The sequence below is a fragment of the Pan troglodytes genome, chromosome Y (assembly GCF_028858775.2).
Source record: "Pan troglodytes isolate AG18354 chromosome Y, NHGRI_mPanTro3-v2.0_pri, whole genome shotgun sequence".
In the NCBI taxonomy this organism is placed as follows: Eukaryota; Metazoa; Chordata; class Mammalia; order Primates; family Hominidae; genus Pan; species Pan troglodytes.
In genome coordinates, this window is record NC_072422.2 from 34,703,352 (window position 1) to 34,728,497 (window position 25,146).

Here is a 25,146-nt window from a genome sequence, read left to right on the forward strand (position 1 = left end):
TGCGTCTCTGTGTGCCCGTTCTGTGTCTGCATTTGTGTGTATGCTGTGTGCCGGTAGGTGTCTGTGTGTGTATGTGACTGCTGTGGTTGTGTGTGTCCCTGTGTGCATGTGTCTGTGTGTACATGTCTGCATCTGTGTGCATGCTGTGTCTATGTGTATGTTGTGTGCATATGTGACTGCTGTGCTTGTGTGTCTGTCTCTGTGTGTGCAAATGTCTGTGTGTAGTATGTCCGTGTGTGTGTCTCTGCGTGAAACTGTCTCTGGGTGTCTGTGTGCATGTGTGTGAACGTCTCTGTGGTGTGTGGTTGCATATGTTTCTGTGAAGGTATATGTCTGTGTGTGTGCATCTCTGTGTGCCTGTGTCTGCATCTGTGTGTATGCTGTGTGCCAGTGGTTGTGTGCATATGTGACTGCTGTGGTTGTGTGTCTGTGTGCATGTGTCTGTGTGTGTTTGTCTGTGTGTCTGCATCTACGTGCATGGTGTGTGTCTGTGTGGATATGTGATCGTCTGCTGTGCTTGTGTGTCTCTGTGTGTTTCTGAGTCTGTGTGTGCACGTGTCTGTGTGGTATGTCCTTGCATGCGTGTCTGTACGTCAGAATGTCTACGTGTGTCTGAGTCCGTGTGTGTGTGTGCACCTCTGTGGTATGTATGTGTCTGAGGGTAGTATGTGTGTCTGTGTGGATATATGTGTACATGTCTGTGTGTGTGCATGTGTGTGCATGGTGTGTGTGCATGTCACTGCTGTGCTTGTGTGTGCGTCTGTGTGTGCATGTGTCTGTGTGTGCATGACTGGTATGTCCTTGTGTGTGCGTAAGAATGTGTGTGTCTGCATCTGCGTTTGTGTGTGTGCAACTCTGTGGTGTGTGCTTGCATATGTGTCTGTGAGGGTATGTGTGTTTCTGTGCGTCTATGTGGGTATATGTGTGTATGTCTGTGTGTGTGCGTCTGTGTGCCTGTCTGTTGGTGTATCTCTGTGTGTCCGTGCATGTGTGTGCCCATCTGTGCATGTCTGCGTCTGTGTGCGTGTGCCTGTTGGTGAATCTCTGTGTCCATGCGTGTGTGTGCCATCTGTGCAGGTCTGCGTCTGTGTGTGTGCCTGTCTGTTGGTGTATCTGTATGTCCGTGTGTGTGTGCCCATCTGTGCATGTCTGCGTCTGTGTGCGCCTGTTGGTGTATCACTGTGTGTCCGTGCGTGAGTGTGCCCATCTGTGCATGTCTGTGTCTCTGTGCGCACGTGTGCCTGTCACTGTATCTCTGTGTCCGTCTCTGTGTGTGCCTGTCTTGTTGGTGTATCTCTGTGTCCATGTGTGTACCTGTCAGTGTATCTGTGTGTCCATGCATGTGTCCGTGTGTGCATGTCTTGTGGTGTGTGCTTGCATGTGTGCCTTTGTGTCTGCATGTCTGTGCATCTGGATGGGTATGTGTGTGTGTGTGCCTGTGTGTCTGTGTCTGCGTCCGTGGGTCTGCCTGTGAGTGTCTCTCTGCAGGTCCACACAGACACGAGGGCATCTCCAAACAGGTGGACAAGGCTGGGCACAGTAGCTCACGCCTGTAATCCCAGCACTTTGGGAGGCTGAGGCTGGCGGATCACCTGAGGTCAGGAGTTTGATACCAGCCTGGCCAACACGGCGAAACCCCATCTCTACTAAAAATACAAAAATGAGCCAGGTGTGGTGGTGGGAACCTGTAATCCCAGCACTTTGGGAGGCTGAGGCTGGCGGATCACCTGAGGTCAGGAGTTTGATACCAGCCTGGCCAACACGGCGAAACCCCATCTCTACTAAAAATACAAAAATGAGCCAGGCGTGGTGGTGGGCACCTGTAATCCCAGCTACTCAGGAGGCTGAGGCAGGAAAATCGCTTGAACCTGGGAGGCAGAGGTTGCAGTGAGCTGAGATCTCACCATTGCTCTCCAGCCTGCGGGAAAAGAGCGAAACTCCATCTCAAAAAAAAAAAAGACAATGATAGTAATAATGATAAATAAAAATAAACAGGGGGACGGCTGTGTGAAGTTATCATCGGTGCAAGTAGCCGAGACGGGAGGGGAGTGGAGATGGGGAACAGCCGAGATCAGCATTCATGGGCATCCACGGTGCCGAGGTCATGGAAGGAACTGACCCAAGAGCCATCACAGGGCGGCCTTAGGTTAGACTTGAAGGAGAACTTCCAGGTGGCAGCTGCTGAGGCCAGGACGGATTGACAGGAGACGCCTGGGCCACGTGCCCAGGCTCATGCCTGGAATCCCAGCCCTCTGGGAGGCTGAGGTGGGTGGATCACCTGAGGTCAGGAGTTTGAGACCAGCCTGAGCAACATGGTGAAACCCCGTCTCTACTAAAATTACAGAAATTAGCCGGGCATGGTGGCGGGTGCCTGTAATCCCACCTATTTGGGAGGCTGAGGCAGGAGAATCGCTTGAACCCGGGAGGCGGAGCTTGCCGTGAGCCGAGATCACGCCACTGCACTCCAGCCTGGGCAACACAGCAAAACTCCATCTCAAAATAAATAAAAATAAAAAAAGAGACACCTGACGTGCTGTAACTCAGCACCATCCGACAGCGGCCAGGCCTGTGGGCGCAGGTGCTGGGGACCTCCACACCCCTCCCCCGGAGGTTCCCGGATGCTTTTCTAGTTTTTAAAAAAACAAAACATAACCACCCTACAGCTCCTCCTGCAGGACATCATGATAGCTGTGCTTCTGATTTGCCAGATCTGCAGAGACAGAAATGCTAAAGTTTATTTATTTTTGAACGGTGTCTCGCTCTGTCAGTCACCCAGGCTGGAGTGCAGTGGCGTGATCTTAGCTCACTGCAACCTCCACTTCCTGGGTTCAAGGGATCCTCCCACCTCAGCCTCCCGAGTAGCTGGGGTGACAAGTGCCCGCCACCATGCCTGGCTAATTTTTGTATTTTTAGTACAGATGGGGTTTCACCATGTTGGCCAGGCTGGTCTCGAACTCCTGACCTCAGGTCATCCACCTGCCTCGGCCTCCCAAAGTGCTGGGATTACACCCCGCCCGGCCGGAAATGCTAGTTTAAAATCATGAGCCCTGAAAGAGCACCTTCTCCTCGCAGCTGGGGGAAAACAGCTCTGGAGACTTCCCACTGCACACTCTCCCGCCCCTTCTTTCCCCTCATGCAACTCACAGCTTGCTATTTATCCTCTCCCTGTCCTGCAGACCGGAAGTCTGAGATCAAGGCATCTCAGGGCTGTGTTCCATCTGGGGGCTCTAGGGGAGGATCCTTCCCGCCTCTCCCAGCTCCTGGGGGCTCCAGGCGTCCCTGGGCTTCTGACCACATCACTCCAGTCTCCGCCTCCATCTCCACGTGGCCTCCTCCTCTGTGTCTGTGTCTCCCCTTCTGTCTCTTAGAAGGACACCTGTCATTGCATTTAGGGTCCATCCTACTCCAGGATGATCCCATCTCCAGATCCTTAATTACATATGCAAAGAAACTTTATCCAAATGAGGTCCGATTCCGAGGTTCTGGGGCTTAGGACATGGACAGATCTTTTGGACGTCAACATCCAACCCACTGCAGTTGTGTCTGGTTCCTTCTTGAGACTCTAGGGGAGGATCCTTCCTGCCTCTCCCAGCTCCTGGGGGCTCCAGGCGTCCCTGGGCTTGAGGCCGCATCACTCCAGTCTCTGCCTCCGTCTCCATGTGGCCTTCTCCTCTGTGTCTGTCTCCTCTTCTGTCTCTTAGGACACCTGTCATTGGATTTAGGGGACACCCTACTCCAGGATGATCCCATCTTGAAGTTCTTTACTCAATGACATCCATAGAGACCCTATTTCCAGATAAGTCCCATTCCCAGTGACTGAGGGTCAGCACCTGAATGTATCTTTTAAGGGGACACCATTCACTGCACTACAGAAGACCATCTTTTTTATTTCAGCAATTACAGAGCGCCGTGCAGCTACGCACACACACTCCCCCCACCGCCCCCAACAGGCAACCCTCCTGGTGCGCCTGAATCAGGGGATCACCAGAGAAGGCCCTGCCATTGCCCACTCACCGGCAGTGCAGCCCCGACTCTCCCTGGCAGTGCAAATGGGAGACGCCCATTTGCACTGACTCTGCCTGCCTCGCCCAGGTGGTGCCCCTGAAATTCCTGCTTTTTTCCTCCCTTGCCTTCTTCTTGTCAGCCAGGCTGGAGTGCGACGGTGCGATCTCAGCTCACTGCAACCTCCACCTCCCAGGTTCAAGCAATTCTCCTGCCTCAGCCTCCCGAGTAGCTGGAATTACAGGCACCCGCCACCCCTGTCCAGCTAATTTGTATTTTTAGTAGAGATGGAGTTTCGCCATGTTGCCCAGGCTGGTCTCGAACTCCTGAGCTCAGACAATCTGCCCACCTCAGGCTCCCAAAATGCTGAGATTACAGGTGTGAGCCACTGTCCCCAGCGTTTTCTCAGCCGGAGTCAAACCGCACGGGCGTGACATCACTAACCAGCTCCTCATGGAGCTGTGTTCAAGTCCCCATGGGGATATACTTCAGGAACACCCATTCCCGCCCACACCCCTCTCTTCTCTGTCCCTGATTTAGGATGCGGGTGGCCGTCCCAGGATCTGTCCGGGGAGGACTGCTTCTTCCATACCTGACGGACGTGTCTCCTTTTGTCTTTAAACCAGGTGACTTTTTCAGGGACCCCCTCCCCAGCGCTGAGCTGTACGTCCTGTGCCGGATCCTGCATGACTGGCCAGACGACAAAGTCCACAAGTTACTCAGCAGGGTCGCCGAGAGCTGCAAGCCAGGTGAGAGCCCATCGTCAGATTCGCTGTTTTTGTTAAGACGTAGTATTTTGGGTTCAAGTGTTACAAGGAGGCCGGGCGCGGTGGCTCACGCCTGTCATCCCAGCGCTTTGGGAGGCTGAGGTGGGCGGATCACCTGAGGTCAGGAGTTTCAGACCAGCCTGGCCAACGTGGTGAAACCCCATCGCTACTAAAAATACAAAAATTAGCCAGGCGTGGTGGCTCATGCCTATAATCCCAGCACTCTGGGAGGCTGAGGCACGTGGATCACCTGGGGTGAGCAGTTCGAGACCAGCCTGGCCAACGTGGTGAAACCCCATCGCTACTAAATATACAAAAATTAGCCAGGTGTGGTAGTGCGCACCTGTAATCGCAGGTACTTCAGAGGCTGAGGCAGGAGAATCACTTGAACCCGGGAGGTGGAGATTGCAGTGAGCCGAGATCGCGCCACTGCACTCCAGCCTGGGCGACGGAGTGAGATTCGGTGTCAAAAAAGAACAACCACAACGAAAAAAGAATTGGCTTATGTGACTTTGGAGGTTGGCAGGTCCAGCGTCTGGGTGAGAGGCCCGCTAAATTGTGGAGGATAAATCTGCTGTATTTAAAGTTGGCCAGTGTGGCCAGGTGCGGTGGCTCACACCTATCATCCCCGCACTTCGGGAGGCCGAGGCGGGCGGATCACCTGAGGTCGGGGGTTTGAGACCAGCCTGGCCAACATGGTGAAACCCCGTCTCTATTAAAAACAAACACAAAAAATAAGCCGGGCTTGATAGCGGGTGCCTGTAATCCCAGCTACTCAGGAGGCTGAGGCAGGAGAATCGCTTGAACCTGGAGACGGAGGTTGCAGTGAGCTGAGACTGTGCCACCGCACTCCAGCCTGGGTAACAGAGCGAGACTCCATCTCAAAAAAAAAAAGAAAAGAAAATCCTAAAGAGAAAATATATTTACTATTCGTGAAGTTGAAGTGGCTCATGATAAAGGTCTTCATTCTTGAGCAGGCCTTCACACTGAGGAGGCTGCAGAGGAGGAAGCTGTGGGCTGGTGTTGCTGTCCCAGGGGCGGCCGAGGCAGAGGGAAATCCACGCATGAGTGGACTCTGCAGTTTACAGCCGTGTTGCTGAAGTGTCAGCTGGATCTAATCTGTGTGTTTCTACGGAGACACACGTACACACACACACAGCACGCACTGTCTCGGCTCAAAGCCTTCACATCAGGTTTCTCCCCCGTCCACCCAGGCTGCTCCTGGAGCCCAGTGGGGCTGCTGGAACCCTGGCTCCAGGGGTTCAGGCCAGGGCTGCATATTGGGTTTCCAGTTGAAGGAGCTGGCCCTGAGGGAATCTGACGGGCGCTCAGCCTCCCTCAAGAGTTCAGCGTTGTTGCTGCTGTGAGAATTCCTGGAATATTTGCAGACAACGCTTAATTATCTTCACAGAGCCAGGGCCTGGCACCTGCGCGTTGAAACAGGACTCCCCATAGGCTCAAATGGTCAAGAGACTTCCATCCTTGTCTCTCTCCCTCTCTCTCTCCTTCTTTCTCTTTCTCTGTGTATCTATCTCTCTTTTTTTTTTTTTTGAGACGGAATCTCGCTCTGTCGCCCAGGCTGGAGTGCAGTGGCACGATCTCGGCTCTCCGTAACCTCCACCCCCCAGGGTTCAAGTGATTCTCCTGCCTCAGCCTCCCGAGTAGCTGGATTACGGGCACATACCACCACGCCCGGCTAATTTTTTATTTTTAATAGAGACAGGGTTTCTCCATGTTGGTTAGGCTGGTCTCGAACTCCCAACCTCAGGTGATCCACCCAGCTGGGACTCCCAAAGTGTTGGGATTACAGGCGTGAGCCACCTCGCCCGGCTCTCTTTATATTATATTTTTTGAGACGAGGTCTCACTCTGCTGCCCAGGCTGGTGTGCAGTGGCGCAGTCACAGCTCATTGCAGCCTTGACCTCCTAGGCTCAAGCTGTCCTCCCACCTCAGCCTCCCAAGTAGCTGGAAGTACAGGCATGCATCACCATGCCCAGCTAATTTTTTAAGAAGTTTTTTCTGAGACCGGGCACGGTGGCTCACACCTGTAATCCCAGCACTTTGGGAGGCCGAAGTGGGCGGATCTCGAGGTCAGGAGTTTGAGACCAGCCTAAGCCACGTGGTGAAACCCCGCCTCTACTAAAAATACAAAAATTAGCCTGGCGTAGTGGTGCACGCCTCTAATTCTAGCTACTCAGGAGGCTGAGAGAGGACATCACTTGAACCTGGGAGGCGAAGGTTGCAGTGAGCAGAGATCGCGCCACTGCACTCCAGCCTGGGCAACACAGCAAGACTCCGTCTCAAAAAAAAAAAAAAAAAAAGTTTTTTGTGGAGATGGGAGTCTCCCTCTGTCACCCAGGCTGGAGTGCAGTGGTGTCATCATAGTTCACTGCAGCCTTGACCTCCTGCGCTCAAGCAATCCTCCTGCCTCAGCCTCCCGAGTATTTGGGAGTACAAGCATTTGTCATCATGCCCTGTTAGGTTTTTTTTAATTTTTGTAGAGATGAGATCTTGCTATGTTGCCCAGGCTACCCTCAAACTCCTGGGCTCAAGCGATCCTCCTGCGTCAGCCTCCCAAAATGCTGGGGTTAAAGACATGAGCCACTGCACCCGGCCTCTGTCTCTCTTTCTCTCTCTTCTCCCTCTTCCTCTCTGTCTCCTCCTCTCTGTGTCTTTTTAGGTATCTCATCTATCATCATCAATCTCTGTTTCTCTTCTCTCCTCCTTCCTCCTTTCCTTCCTTCTCTGTCTCTTCCTCCCTCTCTCCACCCTGTCTCTGTCTCTCTTTACACATCTATCATCCTTTTTTAAAAAAAATAAAATAGAGACAGGGTCTCACTATGTTGCTCAGGTTGGTTTCAAACTCCTGGGCTCAAACCATCCTCCCACCTCTGCCTCCCAAAGTGCTGCGATTACAGGTGTGAGCCACTGCGTCTGGCCTTCTAACAATGCTCCGTCACCTGTCATCTGTCTATCATTTATTACCTATCCATCCATCCATCATCTACCTACCCATCATCTACCATATATTCACCCATCCATCCATCTCATCCATGCATCCATCTATTCATCTATTTACCTATCATCTACCATCTATTCACCCATTCATCCATCTCATGAATGCATCCATCTATATCCATCCATTCATCTACCTACCTTCCTATCACCTACCATCAATACACCCATCCATCCATCTCATCCATGCATCCATCTATCCATCCATTCATCTATCTACCTGCCCATCATGTACCATCTATTCACCCATCCATCCATGCATCCATCTATCCATCCATTCATCTACCTACCCATCATCTACCATCTATTCACCCATCCATCCATCTCATGAATGCATCCATCTATATCCATCCATTCATCTACCTACCTGCCTATCACCTACCATCTATTCACCCATCCATCCATCTCATCCATGCATCCATCTATCCATCTACCTACCCACCCATCATCTACCATCTATTCACCCATCCATCCATCTCATCCATGCATCCATCTATCCATCCATTCATCTATCTACCTGCCCATCATGTACCATCTATTCACCCATCCATCCATCTCATCCATCCATCCATCCATCCATCCATCTACCTACCCATCATCTACCATCTATTCACCCATCCATCCATCTCATCCATGCATCCATCTATCCATCCATCTCCCTTCCCATCATCTACCATCTATTCACCCGTCCATCCATCTCATGAATGCATCCATCTATATCCATCCATTCATCTACCTACCTGCCTATCACCTACCATCAATACACCCATCCAACTCATCCCTGCATCCATCTATCCATCCATCCATCTACCTACCTACCCATCATCTACCATCTATTCACCCAGCCATCCACCTCATCCATGCATCCATCTATCCATCCATCCATCTACCTACCCATCATCTACCATCTATTCACCCAGCCATCCATCCATCCATGCATCCATCTACCTACCCATCATCTACCATCAATTCACCCATCCATCCATCTATCTGCGCATCATCTACCATCAGTTCACCCATCCATCCATCTCATCCATGCATCCATCTATCCATCCATCCATTCATCTACCTACCCATCATCTACCATCTATTCACCCATCCATCTAATCCATGCATCCATCTATCCATCCATTCATCTACCTATGTACCTATCATCTACCATCTATTCACCCATCCATCCATCTGTTCCATGCATCCATCTATCCATCCATTCATCTATCTACCTACCCATCATCTATTATCTATTCACCCATCCATCCATCTCATGCATGCATCCATCTATCCATCCATCTACCTTCCCATCATCTACCATCTATTCACCCGTCCATCCATCTCATGAATGCATCCATCTATATCCATCCATTCATCTACCTACCTGCCTATCACCTACCATCAATACACCCATCCAACTCATCCCTGCATCCATCTATCCATCCATCCATCTACCTACCTACCCATCATCTACCATCTATTCACCCAGCCATCCATCCATCCATCTCATCCATGCATCCATCTACCTACCCATCATCTACCATCAGTTCACCTATCCATCCATCTCATCCATGCATCCATCTATCCATCCATCCATCTACCTACCCATCATCTACCATCTATTCACCCAGCCATCCATCCATCCATGCATCCATCTACCTACCCATCATCTACCATCAATTCACCCATCCATCCATCTATCTGCCCATCATCTACCATCAGTTCACCCATCCATCCATCTCATCCATGCATCCATCTATCCATCCATCCATTCATCTACCTACCCATCATCTACCATCTATTCACCCATCCATCTAATCCATGCATCCATCTATCCATCCATTCATCTACCTATGTACCCATCATCTACCATCTATTCACCCATCCATCCATCTGTTCCATGCATCCATCTATCCATCCATTCATCTATCTACCTACCCATCATCTATTATCTATTCACCCATCCATCCATCTCATGCATGCATCCATCTATCTATCCATTGATCTACCTACCTACCCATCATCTACCATCTATTCACTCATCCATCCATCTCATGCATGCATCCATCTATCCATCCATTCATCTACCTACTTAACCATCATCTACTATCTATTCACCCATCCATCCATCACATCCATGCATCCATCTATACATCCATCTATCTACCTACCTACCCGTCTATTCACCCATCCATCCATCACATCCATGCATCCATCTATACATCCATCTATCTACCTACCTACCCGTCTATTCACCCATCCATCCATCTCATCCATGCCTCCATCTATCCATCCATCCATCCACCTACCTACCCATCATCTACCATCTATTCACCCATCCATCACATCCATACATCCATCTATCCATCCACTCATCTATGTCCCCATCATCTACCATCTCTTCACCCATCCATCCATCCATTCATCTATCTACGTACCCATCATCTACCATCTATTCATCCATTCATCCATCTCATCCATGCATCCATCTATCCACCCATCCATCTACCTACCATCTATTCACCTATCCATCCATCTCATCCATGCACCCATCTATTCATCTTCCTACCTACCCATCATCTACCATCTATTCACCCATCCATCCATCTCATCCATGCGTCCATCTATCCATCCATTCATCTACCTTCCCATCATCTACCATCTATTCACCCATCCATCGATCTCATGCATGCATCCATCTATCCATCCATTCATCTACCTACCTACGCATAATCTACCATCTATTCACTCATCCATCCATCTCATCCATGCATCCATCTATCTATCCATTCATCTACCTACCTAACCATCATCTACTATCTATTCACCCATCCATCCATCACATCCATGCATCCATCCATCCATTTACCTACCTACCCATCTATTCACCCATCCATCCATCTCATCCATGCCTCCATCTATCCATCCACCTACCTACCCATCGTCTACCATCTATTCACCCATCCATCACATCCATACATCCATCTATCCATCCATTCATGTATCTACGTACCCATTATCTACCATCTATTCACCCATCCATCTCATCCATGTATCCATCCATTCATCTAACTACGTACCCATCATCTACCATCTATTCATCCATTCATCCATCTCATCCATGCATCCATCTATCCATCTACCTACCCACCCATCATCTACCATCTATTCACCTATCCATCCATCTCATCCATGCATCCATCAATCTCATCCATGCATCCATCCATCCACCTATGTACCCATCATCTACCATCTATTCACCCATCCATCCATCTCATCCATGCATCCATCTATCCATCCATTCATCTATCTACCTGCCCATCATGTACCATCTATTCACCCATCCATCCATCCATTCATCTATCTACCCATCATCTACCATCTATTCACCCATCCATCCATCTCATCCATGCGTCCATCTATCCATCCATCTACCTTCCCATCATCTACCATCTATTCACCCATCCATCCCTCTCATGCGTGCATCCATCTATCCATCCATTCATCTACCTACCTACGCATAATCTACCGTCTATTCACTCATCCATCCATCTCATCCATGCATCAATCTATCCATCCATTCATCTATCTACGTACCCATCATCTACCATCTATTCATCCATTCATCCATCTATCCATCCATTCATCTACCTACCCATCATCTACCATCTATTCACCCATCCATCTCATCCATGCATCCATCTATCCATCTACCTACGTACCCATCAGCTACCATCTGTTCACCCAACCATTTCATCCATGCATCCATCCATTCATCTTCCTACCTACCCATCATCTACCATCTATTCACCCATCCATCCATCTCATCCATACATCCATATATCCATCCATTCATCTATCTACCTGCCCATCATGTACCATCTATTCACCCATCCATCCATCTCATCCATGCATCCATCTATCCATCCATTCATCTATCTACCTACCCATCATCTACCATCTATTCACCCATCCATCCATCTCATGCATGCATCCATCTATCCATCCATTCATCTGTCTACCTGCCCATCATGTACCATCTATTCACCCATCCATCCATCTCATCCATTTATCCATCCACTCATCTACCTACCTAACCATCATCTACTATCTATTCACCCATCCCTCCATCTATACATCCATCTACCTACCTACCCATCTATTCACCCATGCATCCATCTCATCCATGCCTCCATCTATCCATCCACCTACCTACCCATCATCTACCATCTATTCACCCATCCATCTCATCCATGCATCCATCTATCCATCCATTTCTCTATCTACGTACCCATCATCTACCATCAGTTCACCCATCCATCCATCTCATCCATCCATCCATCTACCCATCATCTACCATCAGTTCACCCATCCATCCATCTCATCCATGCATCCATCTATCCATCCATCCATTCATCTACCTACCCATCATCTACCATCTATTCACCTATCCATCCATCTCATCCATGCATCCATCCATCCATCTACCTATGTACCCATCATCTACCATCTATTCACCCAACCATCCATCTCATCCATGCACCCATCTATTCATCTTCCTACCTACCCATCATCTACCATCTATTCACCCATCCATCCATCTCATCCATGCATCCATCTATCCATCCATCTGTCTACCTGCCCATCATGTACCATCTATTCACCCATCCATCCATCTCATCCATCTATCCATCCACTCATCTACCTACCTACCCATCATCTACCATCTATTCACCCATCCATCCATCTCATACATGCATCCATCTATCCATCCATCCACCTACCTACCCATCACTTACCATCTGTTCATGCATCCATCCTTCTCATCCATGCGTCCACCTATCCATACATCTTTCTACCTACCTACCCACCCATCATCTACCATCTGTTCATCCATGCATCCAGGAGAACCGGAAAAGGTCCAGGTGATGCATCCATCTATCCATCCATCTTTCGATCAAATCTCCTTCTCCCTGTCTGTCTGCCCTGCATCAAGTCTCTGTCTCTCTCCCCTCCCCTACCTGTGTGGGCCCCTTGGGCAAGGGTTCTCGGCAGCCTCTGCTCACCGTTCTGAGCTCCTGTTGCCTGCTGTGTCTCCTGTGTCCGGCTGAAGGATCCCCGCCTGGCTGGCCAGGACTCCAGCTCTCTGCTGTCTCCCTCAGGGGCTGGCCTGCTGCTGGTGGAGACGCTCCTGGATGAGGAGAAGAGGGTGGCACAGCACGCCCTGATGCAGTCACTGAACATGCTGGTGCAGACTGAAGGCAAGGAGCGGAGCCTGGGCGAGTATCAGTGCTTGCTGAAGCTGCACGGCTTCCACCAGGTGCAGGTGGTGCACTTGGGGGGTGTCCTGGATGCCATCTTGGCCACCAAAGTGGCCCCCTGAAGCCCAGGCATCATGTTCATTATAGGGATGTCCTCCCCCAGGCTGCAGGTGGACCGCCCGGTCCCCAAGTACCATAGGACAGTCACATAGGAGCGTATAGTCGTGACTGAATAAAGAAAGCAAAAGCCTGTCTCTGCCTCCTCCGTAGGGGTTTTGATGAGGGAGAAGGCTGCATTTAGGGAGGAGACAGAGGCTGCATTTGGGGAGGAGGGGAAGGAGGCTGCATTTGGGGAGGAGGAGACAGAGGCTGCATTTGGGGAGGAGGGGAAGGAGGCTGCATTTGGGGAGGAGGAGACAGAGGCTGCATTTGGGGAGGGGGGACAGAGGCTGCATTCGGGGAGGAGAAGATGGAGGCTGCATTTGGGGAGGAGAAGATGGAGGCTGCATTCGGGGAGGAGGGAGGAGATGAAGGCTGCATTCGGGGAGGAGGGGAAGGAGGCTGCATTCGGGGAGGAGGGAAAGGAGGCTGCATTCGGGGAGGAGGGGAAGCAGGCTGCATTTGGGGAGGAGGGGAACAGAGGCTGCATTTGGGGGGAGGGGAAGGAGGCTGCATTTAGGGAGTGGGAACAGAGGCTGCATTTTGGGACGGGGAAGGAGGCTGCATTTGGGGAGGAGGAGAAGGAGGCTGCATTCGGGAAGGAGGCGATGGAGGCTGCATTGGAGGAAGAGAGGAAGGAGGCTGAATTGGGGAGGAGGGAAGAGGTGGAGGCTGAATTGGGGAGGAGGGAAGAGGTAGAGGCTACATTTGGGGAGGAGGGGAAGGAAGCTGCATTGGGGAGGAGGGAGGAGATGGAGGCTGCATTTGGGGAGAAGGGAGGCGATGGAGGCTGCATTTGGGGAGGAGGGAGATGGAGGCTGCATTTGGGGACGAGGGGAAGGAGGCGGCATTTGGGGAGGGGGGGACAGAGGCTGCATTTGGGGAGGGGAGGAGGAGGCTGCATTTGGGGAGTGGGGACAGAGAGTGCATTTTGGGAGGGTGAAGGAGGCTGCATTGGGGAGGAGCGAGGAGATAGAGGCTGCATTGGGGAGGAGCGAGGAGATAGAGGCTGCATTTGGGGAGTGGGGACAGAAGCTGCATTTGGGGAGGAGGAGGAAAAGGAGGCTGCATTTGGGAAGGAGGGGAAGGAGGCTGTATTGGGGGAGGAGGGGACAGAGGCTGAATTGGGGGAGGAGGGAATGGAGGCTGCATTTTTAGTGGAGGAGATGGAGGCTGCATTCGGGGAGGAGGGGACGGAGGGACAGCCAGGGATAACTGTTCAGCCCACGGATGTTCTGGGAACCATCAGCCTTCCAGAGTAGCCGGTGGGGACTCCCGGGGAGGGCGGTGGGGACAGGGCTTTCTCCTACCTCCTAGCAGGCAGACGGCTGCTGTGACGGTGCCATCTACCAGGCAGGGTCTCAGTCCTTCTCCGCACTCCAGCCTCCATCTTCCCATCTTCTGCACGATTTCCAGTGTGTTTCCTCCATGGGACACCATCGCTGCCACTCACCCCTGGATGCCCACAGGCTACGGAGTGGCAGTTCTCTGGGCGGCTTCCATCCTCCTGCCTTGGTGCAGAGACTGTCACAAGCGGGACCTCCCCAGCCCCTGCTGCGGGGCTGAAATGCGTCTGTAAACACCCCCCACCCCGAGCCCAGGCAGGCCAGACTCACACCCACCCCATGAGGCCCTCCTGGGCACACACTCACTGCGGTTGTAGGGAGCTCAGCGCATCCACGTTTCCCCCGTGCTCCGCTCCCAGTTGCTTTTCCCGGGCTGTGTCCCGACCGTCAGACCTCAGTTCGCCCTCTGGTGCCCACACAGCCCCCTTTCCTCCCTGGCCCCCCAACCAGGGAGTGGCTGGGCCAACCTGGGGCTGGGCTGGGGTGGAGCCCTTTAACTCACAGCCTTGACCTCAGGAGGCACTGAGGTTCAGGAGGCATCTGCAAAGCGAGGAGAACCGGAGCAGGCCTAGGTGCTGTTTTCACGTCGCGAGCACCCAGCTTACCTGCTCCTGGGCTGGGCGTCAGTCTGCTGTATTTCAGCTGTTTTCCTTTTTCCGAGACGGACTCTGGAGTTTAGCTCTTCTTGCCCAGACTGGAGTACAATAATGCAATCTCGGCTCACTGCAACCTCGGCCTCCTGGGCAGTCTATTTCAAGGTGCAAACTCCGCCTCCTGGGCGGCCTATTTCAAGGTGGAAGCCCCGCCTCCCAGGCAGCTTATTTCAAGGTGGAAGCCCCGCCTTCTACGCCTATTTCAAGGCGCAAGCCCCGCCTCCCGGGCGGCCTATTACAAGGTGCAAGCTCCGCCTCCCGGGCAGCCTATTTCAAGGTGCAAACTCCGCCTCCTAGGCCTATTTAAAGGCGCAAGCCCTGCCTCCCGGGCGGCCTATATCAAGGTGCAAGCTCTGCCTCCCAGGCAGCCTATTTCAAGGTGCAAGCCCCGCCTCCTAGCCCTATTTCAAGGCGCAAGCCCCGCCTCCTGGGTAGCCTATTTCAAGGTGCAAACTCCGCCTCCTAGGCCTATTTAAAGGCGCAAGCCCCGCCTCCCGGGCGGCCTATTTCAAGGTGCAAGCCCCGCCTCCTAGCCCTATTTCAACGTGCAAGCCCCGCCTCCCAGGCAGCTTATTTCAAGGTGCAAGCTCCGCCTCCCGGGCGGCCTATTTCAAGGTGCAAGCCCCGCCTCCCGGACGGCCTATATCAAGGTGCAAGCCCCGCCTCCCGGGCGGCCTATTACAAGATGCAAGCTCCACCTCCCGGGCGGCCTATTTCAAGGTGCAAGCTCCGCCTCCCAGGCGGCCTGTTTCAAGGTGCAAGCCCCGCCTCCCGGGCGGCCTATTTCAAGGTGCAAGCCCCGCCTCCTAGCCCTATTTCAAGGTGCAAGCCCCGCCTCCCAGGCAGTTTATTTCAAGGTGCAAGCTCCACCTCCCGGGCAGCCTATTTCAAGGTGCAAGCTCCGCCTCCCAGGCGGCCTATTTCAAGGTGCAAGCTCCGCCTCCCAGGCGGCCTATATCAAGGCGCAAGCCCCGCCTCCCGGACGGCCTATATCAAGGTGCAAGCCCCGCCTCCCGGGCGGCCTATTACAAGGTGCAAGCTCCACCTCCCGGGCGGCCTATTTCAAGGTGCAAGCTCCGCCTCCCGGGCGGCCTATTACAAGGTGCAAGCTCCACCTCCCGGACGGCCTATTTCAAGGTGCAAGCCCCACCTCCCGGGCGGCCTGTTTCAAGGTGCAAGCCCCGCCTCCCGGGCGGCCTATTTCAAGGTGCAAGCCCCGCCTCCTAGCCCTATTTCAAGGTGCAAGCCCCGCCTCCCAGGCAGCTTATTTCAAGGTGCAAGCCCCGCCTCCCGGGCGGCCTATTACAAGATGCAAGCTCCACCTCCCGGGCGGCCTATTTCAAGGTGCAAGCTCCGCCTCCCAGGCGGCCTGTTTCAAGGTGCAAGCCCCGCCTCCCGGGCGGCCTATTTCAAGGTGCAAGCCCCGCCTCCTAGCCCTATTTCAAGGTGCAAGCCCCGCCTCCCAGGCAGTTTATTTCAAGGTGCAAGCCCCGCCTCCCGGGCGGCCTATTTCAAGGTGCAAGCCCCGCCTCCCGGGCGGCCTATTTCAAGGTGCAAGCCCCGCCTCCCGGACGGCCTATATCAAGGCGCAAGCCCCGCCTCCCGGACGGCCTATTTAAAGGCGCAAGCCCCGCCTCCCAGGCAGCCTATTTCAAGGTGCAAGCCCCGCCTCCCGGGCAGCCTATTTCAAGGTGCAAGCTCCACCTCCCGGGCGGCCTATTTCAAGGTGCAAGCTCCGCCTCCCAGGCGGCCTATTTCAAGGTGCAAGCTCCGCCTCCCGGGCAGCCTATTTCAAGGTGCAAGCTCCACCTCCCGGGCAGCCTATTTCAAGGTGCAAGCTCCGCCTCCCAGGCGGCCTATTTCAAGGTGCAAGCCCCGCCTCCCAGGCAGCTTATTTCAAGGTGCAAGCCCCGCCTCCCGGGCGGCCTATATCAAGGCGCAAGCCCCGCCTCCTGGACGGCCTACTTAAAGGCGCAAGCCCCGCCTCCCAGGCAGCCTATTTCAAGGTGCAAGCCCCGCCTCCCGGACGGCCTATTTCAAGGCGCAAGCCCCGCCTCCAGGGCGGCCTATTTCAAGGCGCAAGCTCCACCTCCCGGGCAGCCTATTTCAAGGTGCAAGCTCCACCTCCCGGGCGGCCTATTTCAAGGTGCAAGCCCCGCCTCCTAGCCCTATTTCAAGGTGCAAGCCCCGCCTCCTAGCCCTATTTCAAGGTGCAAGCCCCGCCTCCCAGGCAGCCTATTTCAAGGTGCAAGCTCCACCTCCCGGACGGCCTATTTCAAGGTGCAAGCCCCGCCTCCCGGACGGCCTATATCAAGGCGCAAGCCCCGCCTCCTGGACGGCCTATTTAAAGGCGCAAGCCCCGCCTCCCAGGCAGCCTATTTCAAGGTGCAAGCCCCGCCTCCCGGACGGCCTATTTCAAGGCGCAAGCCCCGCCTCCAGGGCGGCCTATTTCAAGGCGCAAGCCCCGCCGCCCGGGTGGCCTATTTCAGGGCGCAAGCTCCGCCTCCTAGCCCTATTTCAAGGTGCACCCTCTGCCTCCTGGGCGGCCTATTTCAAGGTGCAAGCTCCTCCTCCTAGCCCTATTTCAAGGTGCACCCTCTGCCTCCTGGGCGGCCTATTTCAAGGTGCACCCTCTGCCTCCTGGGCGGCCTATTTCAAGGTGCTCGCTGCACAGATGGGAGTGGTTTTCTGCAGTGGTCACGGATGAACTCAATAACACCCAAGTCACACGCTGCTCCACCCTTACAGTGGCCTCGTATCACAAAAGAACGTGTAGGTTGCTTTGTGCTTTAAGAGAACAGCTGAAATAGGCTGGGTGCAGTGGCTCACGCCTGTCATCCCAGCACTTTGGAAGGCCGAGGTGGGTGGATCACCTGAGGTCAGGAATTCGAAACCGGCCTGGCCAACATGGTGAAACCCTGACTCTACAGAAAATACAAAAATAAGCCAGGTGTGGTGGTGGGTGCCTATAATCCCAGCTACTGGGGGGAGGCTGAGGCAGGAGAATCGCTTTAACCTGGGAAGCGGAGGTTGTGGTGAGCCAAGATCATGCCATTGTACTCCAGCCTGGGCAACAAGAGTGAAACTCTATCTCAAAAAAAGAAAGAAAAAAGAAAACAGCTGAAATAGGCTGGGTGCAGTGGCTCACGTCTGTCATCCCAGCACTTTGGGAGGCTGAGGTGGGCGGATCACCTGTGGTCAGGAATTCGAGACCAGCCTGGCCAACACAGTGAAATCCTGTCTCTACACAAAATACAAACACTAGCCGGGCGTAGTGGCAGGAGCCTGTAATCCCAGCTACAGGGGGGAGGCTGAGACAGGAGGATGGCTTGAACCCAGTAGGTGGAGGTTGCAGTGAGCCGAGATTGTGCCACTGCACTCCAGCCTGGGCGACAGAGTGAGACTCCGTCTAAATAAATAAATAAGAGAAAACAAAACTGACCTCTATATATTTTATATAATATAAATTATGTGTTCCATAAATTCTGTAAATGATGTGTTCTATCCATGTACAGGCACATGTGTAGAGGTGTGTGTATTCAGGTGTGTATACATACATACACATACACACCCATCTGTGCGCGCACACACACACACAGTCACGTGTGTCACTGAATGACAGGGACGTGTTTTGGGAAATGCATCCTTAGGCGATTCTCTTTGTGTGCCCATCACGGGGTGCACTCACACATACCGCCGGGGCACATACACCCTGCTACTCACCTGGGCTGTGTGGCAGGGCCCCCAGCTCCCGGCCTGCTACTCACCTGGGCTGCATGGCAGGGCCCCAGGCTCCCGGGCTACAAACCTGGACAGCAGGTGAGTGTGCTGAGTGCTGCAGGCTGCTGTAATACAATGGTAGGGATTTGTGTGTCTACAAATAAAGGCACAGGAAAACTACGGTATTACCATCTCCTGGGACCTCCGCTGTCTAGGAAGGCCGTTGTTGACTGAAGGGTTGTTACCTGGCACGGGTGACTGTGTATAATTCTGGACAGACTCCGTTTTTTTTTGGTCTGTTTTTTTCTTTTTTGAGACAGAATCTCACTCTGTTGCCCAGGCTGGAGTGCAATGGCATGATCTCGGCTCACTGCAACCTCCCCCTCCCGGGATCAAGTAATTATCCTGTCTCAGCCTCCCGAGTAGCTGGGATTACAGGCACCCGCCACCATGCCCGGCTAATTTTTGTATTTTTAGTAGAGATGGTGTTTCACCATGTTGGCTAGGCTGGTCTGGAACTCCCAACCTCAGGTAATCCGCCTACCTTGGCCTCCCAAAGTGCTGGGATTACAGGCACGCGCCACCAAACCCAGCTAATGTTTGTATTTTTAGTAGAGATGGGGTTTCCCCATGTTGGCCAGGGTGGTCTAGAACTCCTGACCTCAGGTGATCCGCCCACCTCGGCCTCCCACAGTGCAGGGATTACGGGCATGCGCCACCACACACGGCTAATTTTTGTATTTTTAGTAGAGACGGGGTTTCACCATGTTGGCCAGGCTGGTCTCGAACTCCTGACCTCAGGTGATCTGCCCGCCTCGGCCTCCTAAAGTGCTGGCATTGCAGGCGTGAGCCACCGTGCCCAGCCTGACTCATTTTTTTTTTTTCAATCACACATGGTGTCTCCATGGGAGGCCTAGATGAAGCAAGAAGAAAATTTGGCTTTGATGATGAAAGGGGGAGTCCAGTGCGGTGGCGCATGCCTGTGGCCCTCACCACGTGGCAACCAAGAAGGAGGAGGCTTCCAGGCCCCTCCATCACACTGGCCTCAGCGTGGGGCCAGGCAGGACCTGATAGCCACCAGGAGATGCCACAGAGCCCGGCCCTGGAGAGCAGCCAGGCCTCTGTCCCTCCTACCTCCCTCCTCCCTCCCTTCCCATGTCAGCCTGGCCCGTAACTGTCCCTCCTTCCTCCCTTCCCACATCAGCCTGGCCCAGAGCTGGGGCGACAGCATCCCAGTCACCTCGGGCTGCCCCAGCCAAACTCCTCTGTCCTGTTCTGGGAAAGCAGGCAAAGTCCCTGCCTACAGGGTTCCCCACGTACCTGCAGGACGCCATCTGTCTTAAGGCACGAAGCCCGGGGCCTCCGTAGGGCTCACAAGCGGCTTCTAGAGAAGATGCCCGCCACAGCTGCTCTCTGCTCCATCTCAGGTGACCACTGGCCATCTTGGAAGAAACCTGCTTTGATGGTTTTCAAGCCTGAAGCTCCTTCCTCTCCAGCCCCTGCCACCCGGGGCGGGGAATGGGGACGGGATGGAGACAGAGGTGGGCCCAAGCCCTCCAGGAGTTCTAGGGGCTAGGGACAGGTTCCCACCACTTGGATGCCCAGGGAAGGCCCCACCTCGGATTGAAACGTTCATGGGTCCGAGAAGGTTCTGGGAGTCACCCCAGGAAGAGGCCGGCATGGGGGGGGCCTCTCGGTGGAGAGAACCAGAGGCGCCTGCCCTAGGGGGAACCCAAGCCCCCCTTCGTCTTGGCTGCTGGGAGTGGGCTGGGGGGCCGCATGGTTGCAGCAGGGACCTCCAGCATGGCCTCCCTGTGTTCTGGTGCCCTCGCCATTTGCCCTTAAACCAAGGGCCCGTGGAGGGAGTCCCCCAGGTGGAAAGAAGCCGGATAAAGGGTCCCTGGGGCTTGTTCCTCTCCCTCTCCCTTCTATGTCTGCTGGAACTTTTTTTTTTTTTTTTTTTTTTTTGAGACATTCTCACTCTGTGGCCCAGGCTGGAGTGCAGTGGTGTGATCTCGGCTCACTGCAACCTCCGCCTCCCGGGTTCAAGCAATTCTCCTGCCTTAGCCTCCGCAGTAGCTAAAATTACAGGCGCCCACCACCATGCCCAGCTAATTTTTTTGTATTTTCAGTAGAGACGAGGTTTCACCATGTTGGCCAGGCTGGTCTTCAGCTCCTGACTTCAGGCAATCCACCCCCCCTCGGCCTCCCAAAGTGCTCGGATGACAGGCGTGAGCCACCGCGCCCAGCCCGTCTTTTTATTCACTGGAGTAACTGCAAAAACAGGACCTCTGGACTGTAAGAGTCTGTGTGTGGCATGCACAGAACATCCCGAGGATTGTGATGATTTAAAAACCAGTGGGGTGGCAAGGCTGGAATTCTGTGCAGGGCAGCCTGGCGGGCCAGGTTCACCCACTCCCTCCTGCTCCACTCAGCGAGCACTGCACTATGAGTGTCTGGTGCATACCAGGAGTGTCCGTCTGGCTCTAAAACAGCCTCTGGATTCATCTGGGGGCCGGGGCAGGGGAAGCGGGAGGACAACAGATCCTAAGGATGATGTTAAGTACACAGCTCCTCCCCACCTGCCCAGCTCGAAGGCCCACGTCCAGGGAAGCTTTGCAGAGAGCCCTTTTCCAGGGTAAAAGTCTTAGGGGGCTCTTATAGGGGGAGAGGTCTTGGGGAGCCCTCTTCAGGGATGAGGTCTTGGGGAGCCCTCTTCCAGGGGGCAGGTCTTGGGGGGCACCTTCAGGGGGGAAGTCTTTGAGGCAGCCCTCTTCACGGGGGAAGTCTTGGGGGGCCTCCTTCAGAGGGCAGGTCTTCGGGGGACCCCTTTGGGGGGGCCTTTTGAGGGGCCCTTTTCAGGGGGGTGACCCTGGGAGTCCCTTTTCAGGGATGAGGTCTTGGGGAGCCCTCTTCAGGGGCAATGCCTTTTGGGGGCCCTCTTCTGGGGAAAGGGGTCTGTCAAGCCCTCTCATCCTGCAGCCTCATCAGCCCTCCCCAGACCACACTTCGTACAGGCAGAGCCTCGGCAATGATTAATTACAAAAGATGCGCTGCTGCCCCCACCTGACACAGAGCCTGGCACCCCACCCCACCCCGCACAAAGCCAACCTCACCCCGGCTCTGATTCCTTCCCGGCAGTCCGATGAAGCCTGAAGTCTTCCCGTTAAAACACCTCTGCTTCTGGGTGGGGCGCAGTGGCTCACAGCTGTCATCCCGGCACTTTGGGAGGCCGAGGTGGGCGGACCACTTGAGGTCAGGAGTTCGAGACCAGCCTGCTTGGGCCTGGCACCCAGGATGTGCTTGGCAAATGCTTCTGGAATGGATGGATGGAACCCCATCTCTACTAAAAATACAAAAATCAGGCGTGGTGGTGCACACTTGCTATCCCAGCTACTTGGGAGGCTGAGGCAGAAGACATGCTTGAACCTGGGAGGCAGGGATTGCAGTGAGCCGAGATCACGCCACTGCACTCCAGCCTGGGCGACAGAGCAAGACTCCGTCTCAATAAACACACAAACAAAAAAACCCACGTCTACTTCTATTATTAACCCACCTACTTTTCTGAGCCCCAAGGGGCTTTCTGGACACAGATTCCAGGAGAGCGGCTGCTGGTCAGGCAGCAGTGATCTCTAAAGCCACGCAGGTAATTTTATCAGATGCTGGCAGAGAAGGGGTTCTCATGGATGGGTACCTGGCAGGCGGATCGGGGCTCATTCCTTTCTTCTCGGTCCTTGGAGGGGCAGGGCGGTGAGAGACACAGCTCTACCCCCACTATCCAGCAGCTGTTGTCTCTCCCACTTCCAATTCCCGGGTGTGAGGCCCACCTGATCCTCCTTTCCCAGGGAGGCTGTGTGGCCCCAAAGGCCTCCCAGGTCATGCCCTAGTCAGGCATAGCGACTGTGTTGTTCCCTCCCAGATACGAGGGGCAAAGGAGTTAGTGTCCAAGGCTAAGTCCCACGTGCAGCACTCTGTGTGGAAAAACAGCCCCAATTAGCAATTCATTCATCCATCCATCCATCCATCCATCCATCCTTCCATCCATCCATCCATCCATCCATCATCCATTCATTCCAGAAGCATTTGCTGAGTGAGCACATCCATCTATCCATTATCCATCCACCCACCCATTACCCATCCAATTATCCATCCATTCCAGAAGCATCTGCCGATCGAGCACATCCATCCACCCACCCATTCATTATCCATCCATCCATCCATCCATCCACCCATCCATTCCAGAATCATTTACCAAGCAAACACATCCAGCTATCCATCCATGCACCCACTCATTGATTATCCATCTATCCATCCATTATCCATCCATCCATCCATCCCAGAAGCATTTGCCAACAGAGCGCATCCATCCATCCACCCACCCACCCATTCATTATCCATCCATCCATTCATTCTAGAATCATTTGCCAAGCAAACATATCCATCTATCCATCCATCCACCCATTCATTATCCATCCACCCATTCATTATCCGTCCATCCTAGAAGCATCCATTATTCATCCATCCACCCATTATCCATCATCCATCCACCCACCCATTATCCATCCATCCATCCATTATCCATCATCTGTTCATTATCCATCCATCCATTATCCATCCATCCATCCATTATCCATCATCTGTTCATTATCCATCCATCCATTATCCATCCATCCATCCATTATCCATCATCTGTTCATTATCTATCCATCCATCTATTATCCATCCATCCATCCATTATCCATCATCTGTTCATTATCCATCCATCCATCTATTATCCATCCATCTATACATTATCCATCCATCTATCCATTATCCATCCATCCATCCATTATCCATCCATCCATCCATTATCCATCCATCTATCCATTATCCATCCACCCACCCATTACCCATCCAATTATCCATCCATTCCAGAAGCATTTGCCGATCGAGCACATCCATCCATCCACCCACCCATTCATTATCCATCCATCCATCATCCATCCATCCATCCATCATCCATCCATCTATCCATTATCCATCCATCCATTATCCATCCATCCGTTATCCATTCACCCATCCATCCATCCATCCATCCCAGAAGCCATTTGCCAAGCACATGCTGGGTGCCAAGCCCAAGCAGGCGGGCATCCTCCTGGCTCTGAGAGGAGCTTGAGCAGAGCCCACAGACAGTACCACCCTGCTGGCGGGTCACCAAGCCACCAAGCCAGTGCAGGCTGAGGGCTGAGCACACAGAGCACCGTCTCAGTGTCTGGACATGGTTAGCCGTCCCCACCCGCGTGGAAGGAAACTTTTTCTCTCCCCTAAGACAGGCTTTGCAGACTTGGAAAGGGAACGCCGTGTTCCAGGGCTCAGACCTGGAGCCCCGGCCAGAGCAGATGCGAGCCAGCCTCATCTGGAAATAGCAGCTCTGGTCCCGGCCTCGCTGAGGCACTGAAAACCAGCACCAGGGCCCCGTCCAGCTCGGCCTCACTGAGGCTGGGAAACAAACACAGGTCTGTAAGGCGCAGCTCCCCCAGCAAACTCCCCACCCCTGCCCAGCACCCACAGCGCTCCCGGCCTCTGTCCTCTATTCCAGGACCCCTGTAGCGAGCCTGGCTTGGTCCTGGGTCCTCAGGGGACACTGTCCACCCCCGCTGCCCTGGCAGAGCCTCAGGAATGTGCTTGGTCTCCACAGCCCTCCCCACAGCAATGTCCCAAGGTTAGACCTACCCATGCCTCAGTGACTTCTGAGGCGCCTGTCCCGCCGCCCAGCAGCCACTCCAGCCTCCAGAGCTGGCCCCAACCTCCAGCCCCAGGCTGAGCTGCCCTCCCCAGAGGTCAGGAAAAGCCTCAGGCAGGGCTCACAGCTGCACCCAGGAGTCACCCAGGGTGACCCCGCTCTCCGGGGCGGGTCACTCCTGCCCACCCACAGCCAAGGACTGTCACTTTCTCAGTACACAAGGGAGAGAAAGGAAAAACAAGAGCGAGAAAGACACAAGGAGAGAAAAGGAAGGGAGAAGCAAAGAAAAAAGAAAGACACAGGGAAAGAAGAGGAAGGAAAAGAAGGGAGGAAAGGGAGGAAGGAGGGAGAGCGGGAGGAGAGGGAAAGAAAGGGAGAGACAGGGAAAAGCAGGAAAGAAAGGGAGAGACAGGGAAAGGCAGGAAACGAAGCGGTGGGAAGGGAAAGAAGTGAAAAGGAAGGCGGGGAGGGAGGGACGGGCGAAAGGGAGGAAAAGAGCAAAGGAGACAG

At 53.6% G+C, this 25,146-nt stretch overlaps 1 protein-coding gene and 3 long non-coding RNA genes across 5 annotated transcripts in view; 2 read left to right on the plus strand and 2 right to left on the minus strand.

The window, feature by feature from the left end:
- ASMTL (acetylserotonin O-methyltransferase like) overlaps window positions 1-13,288 on the plus strand; it is a 56,313-nt gene extending 43,025 nt beyond the window's left edge. Inside the window, exons 12-13 of one of the 2 annotated variants that reach the window (XM_054677229.2) lie at window positions 4,629-4,751; window positions 12,938-13,286. In XM_054677229.2, the coding sequence (XP_054533204.1) occupies window positions 4,629-4,751; window positions 12,938-13,158 (344 nt within the window). In that variant the 3' untranslated portion in view covers window positions 13,159-13,286. 2 annotated transcript variants of the gene reach the window in all.
- LOC134809402 (uncharacterized) lies at window positions 71-3,687 on the minus strand. The gene is made up of 2 exons (XR_010155006.1): window positions 3,145-3,687; window positions 71-2,710 (listed from the first exon to the last, which is right to left on the minus strand). It is a non-coding gene; the product is annotated as an uncharacterized LOC134809402 (long non-coding RNA).
- LOC134809346 (uncharacterized) lies at window positions 4,599-14,517 on the minus strand. The gene is made up of 4 exons (XR_010154999.1): window positions 14,506-14,517; window positions 12,842-12,966; window positions 5,697-5,898; window positions 4,599-4,740 (listed from the first exon to the last, which is right to left on the minus strand). It is a non-coding gene; the product is annotated as an uncharacterized LOC134809346 (long non-coding RNA).
- Window positions 14,518-16,985: 2,468 nt separating this feature from the next.
- Window positions 16,986-18,677, plus strand: LOC129138921 (uncharacterized). The gene is made up of 2 exons (XR_010155005.1): window positions 16,986-17,340; window positions 17,373-18,677. It is a non-coding gene; the product is annotated as an uncharacterized LOC129138921 (long non-coding RNA).
- Window positions 18,678-25,146: the final 6,469 nt, after the last annotated feature.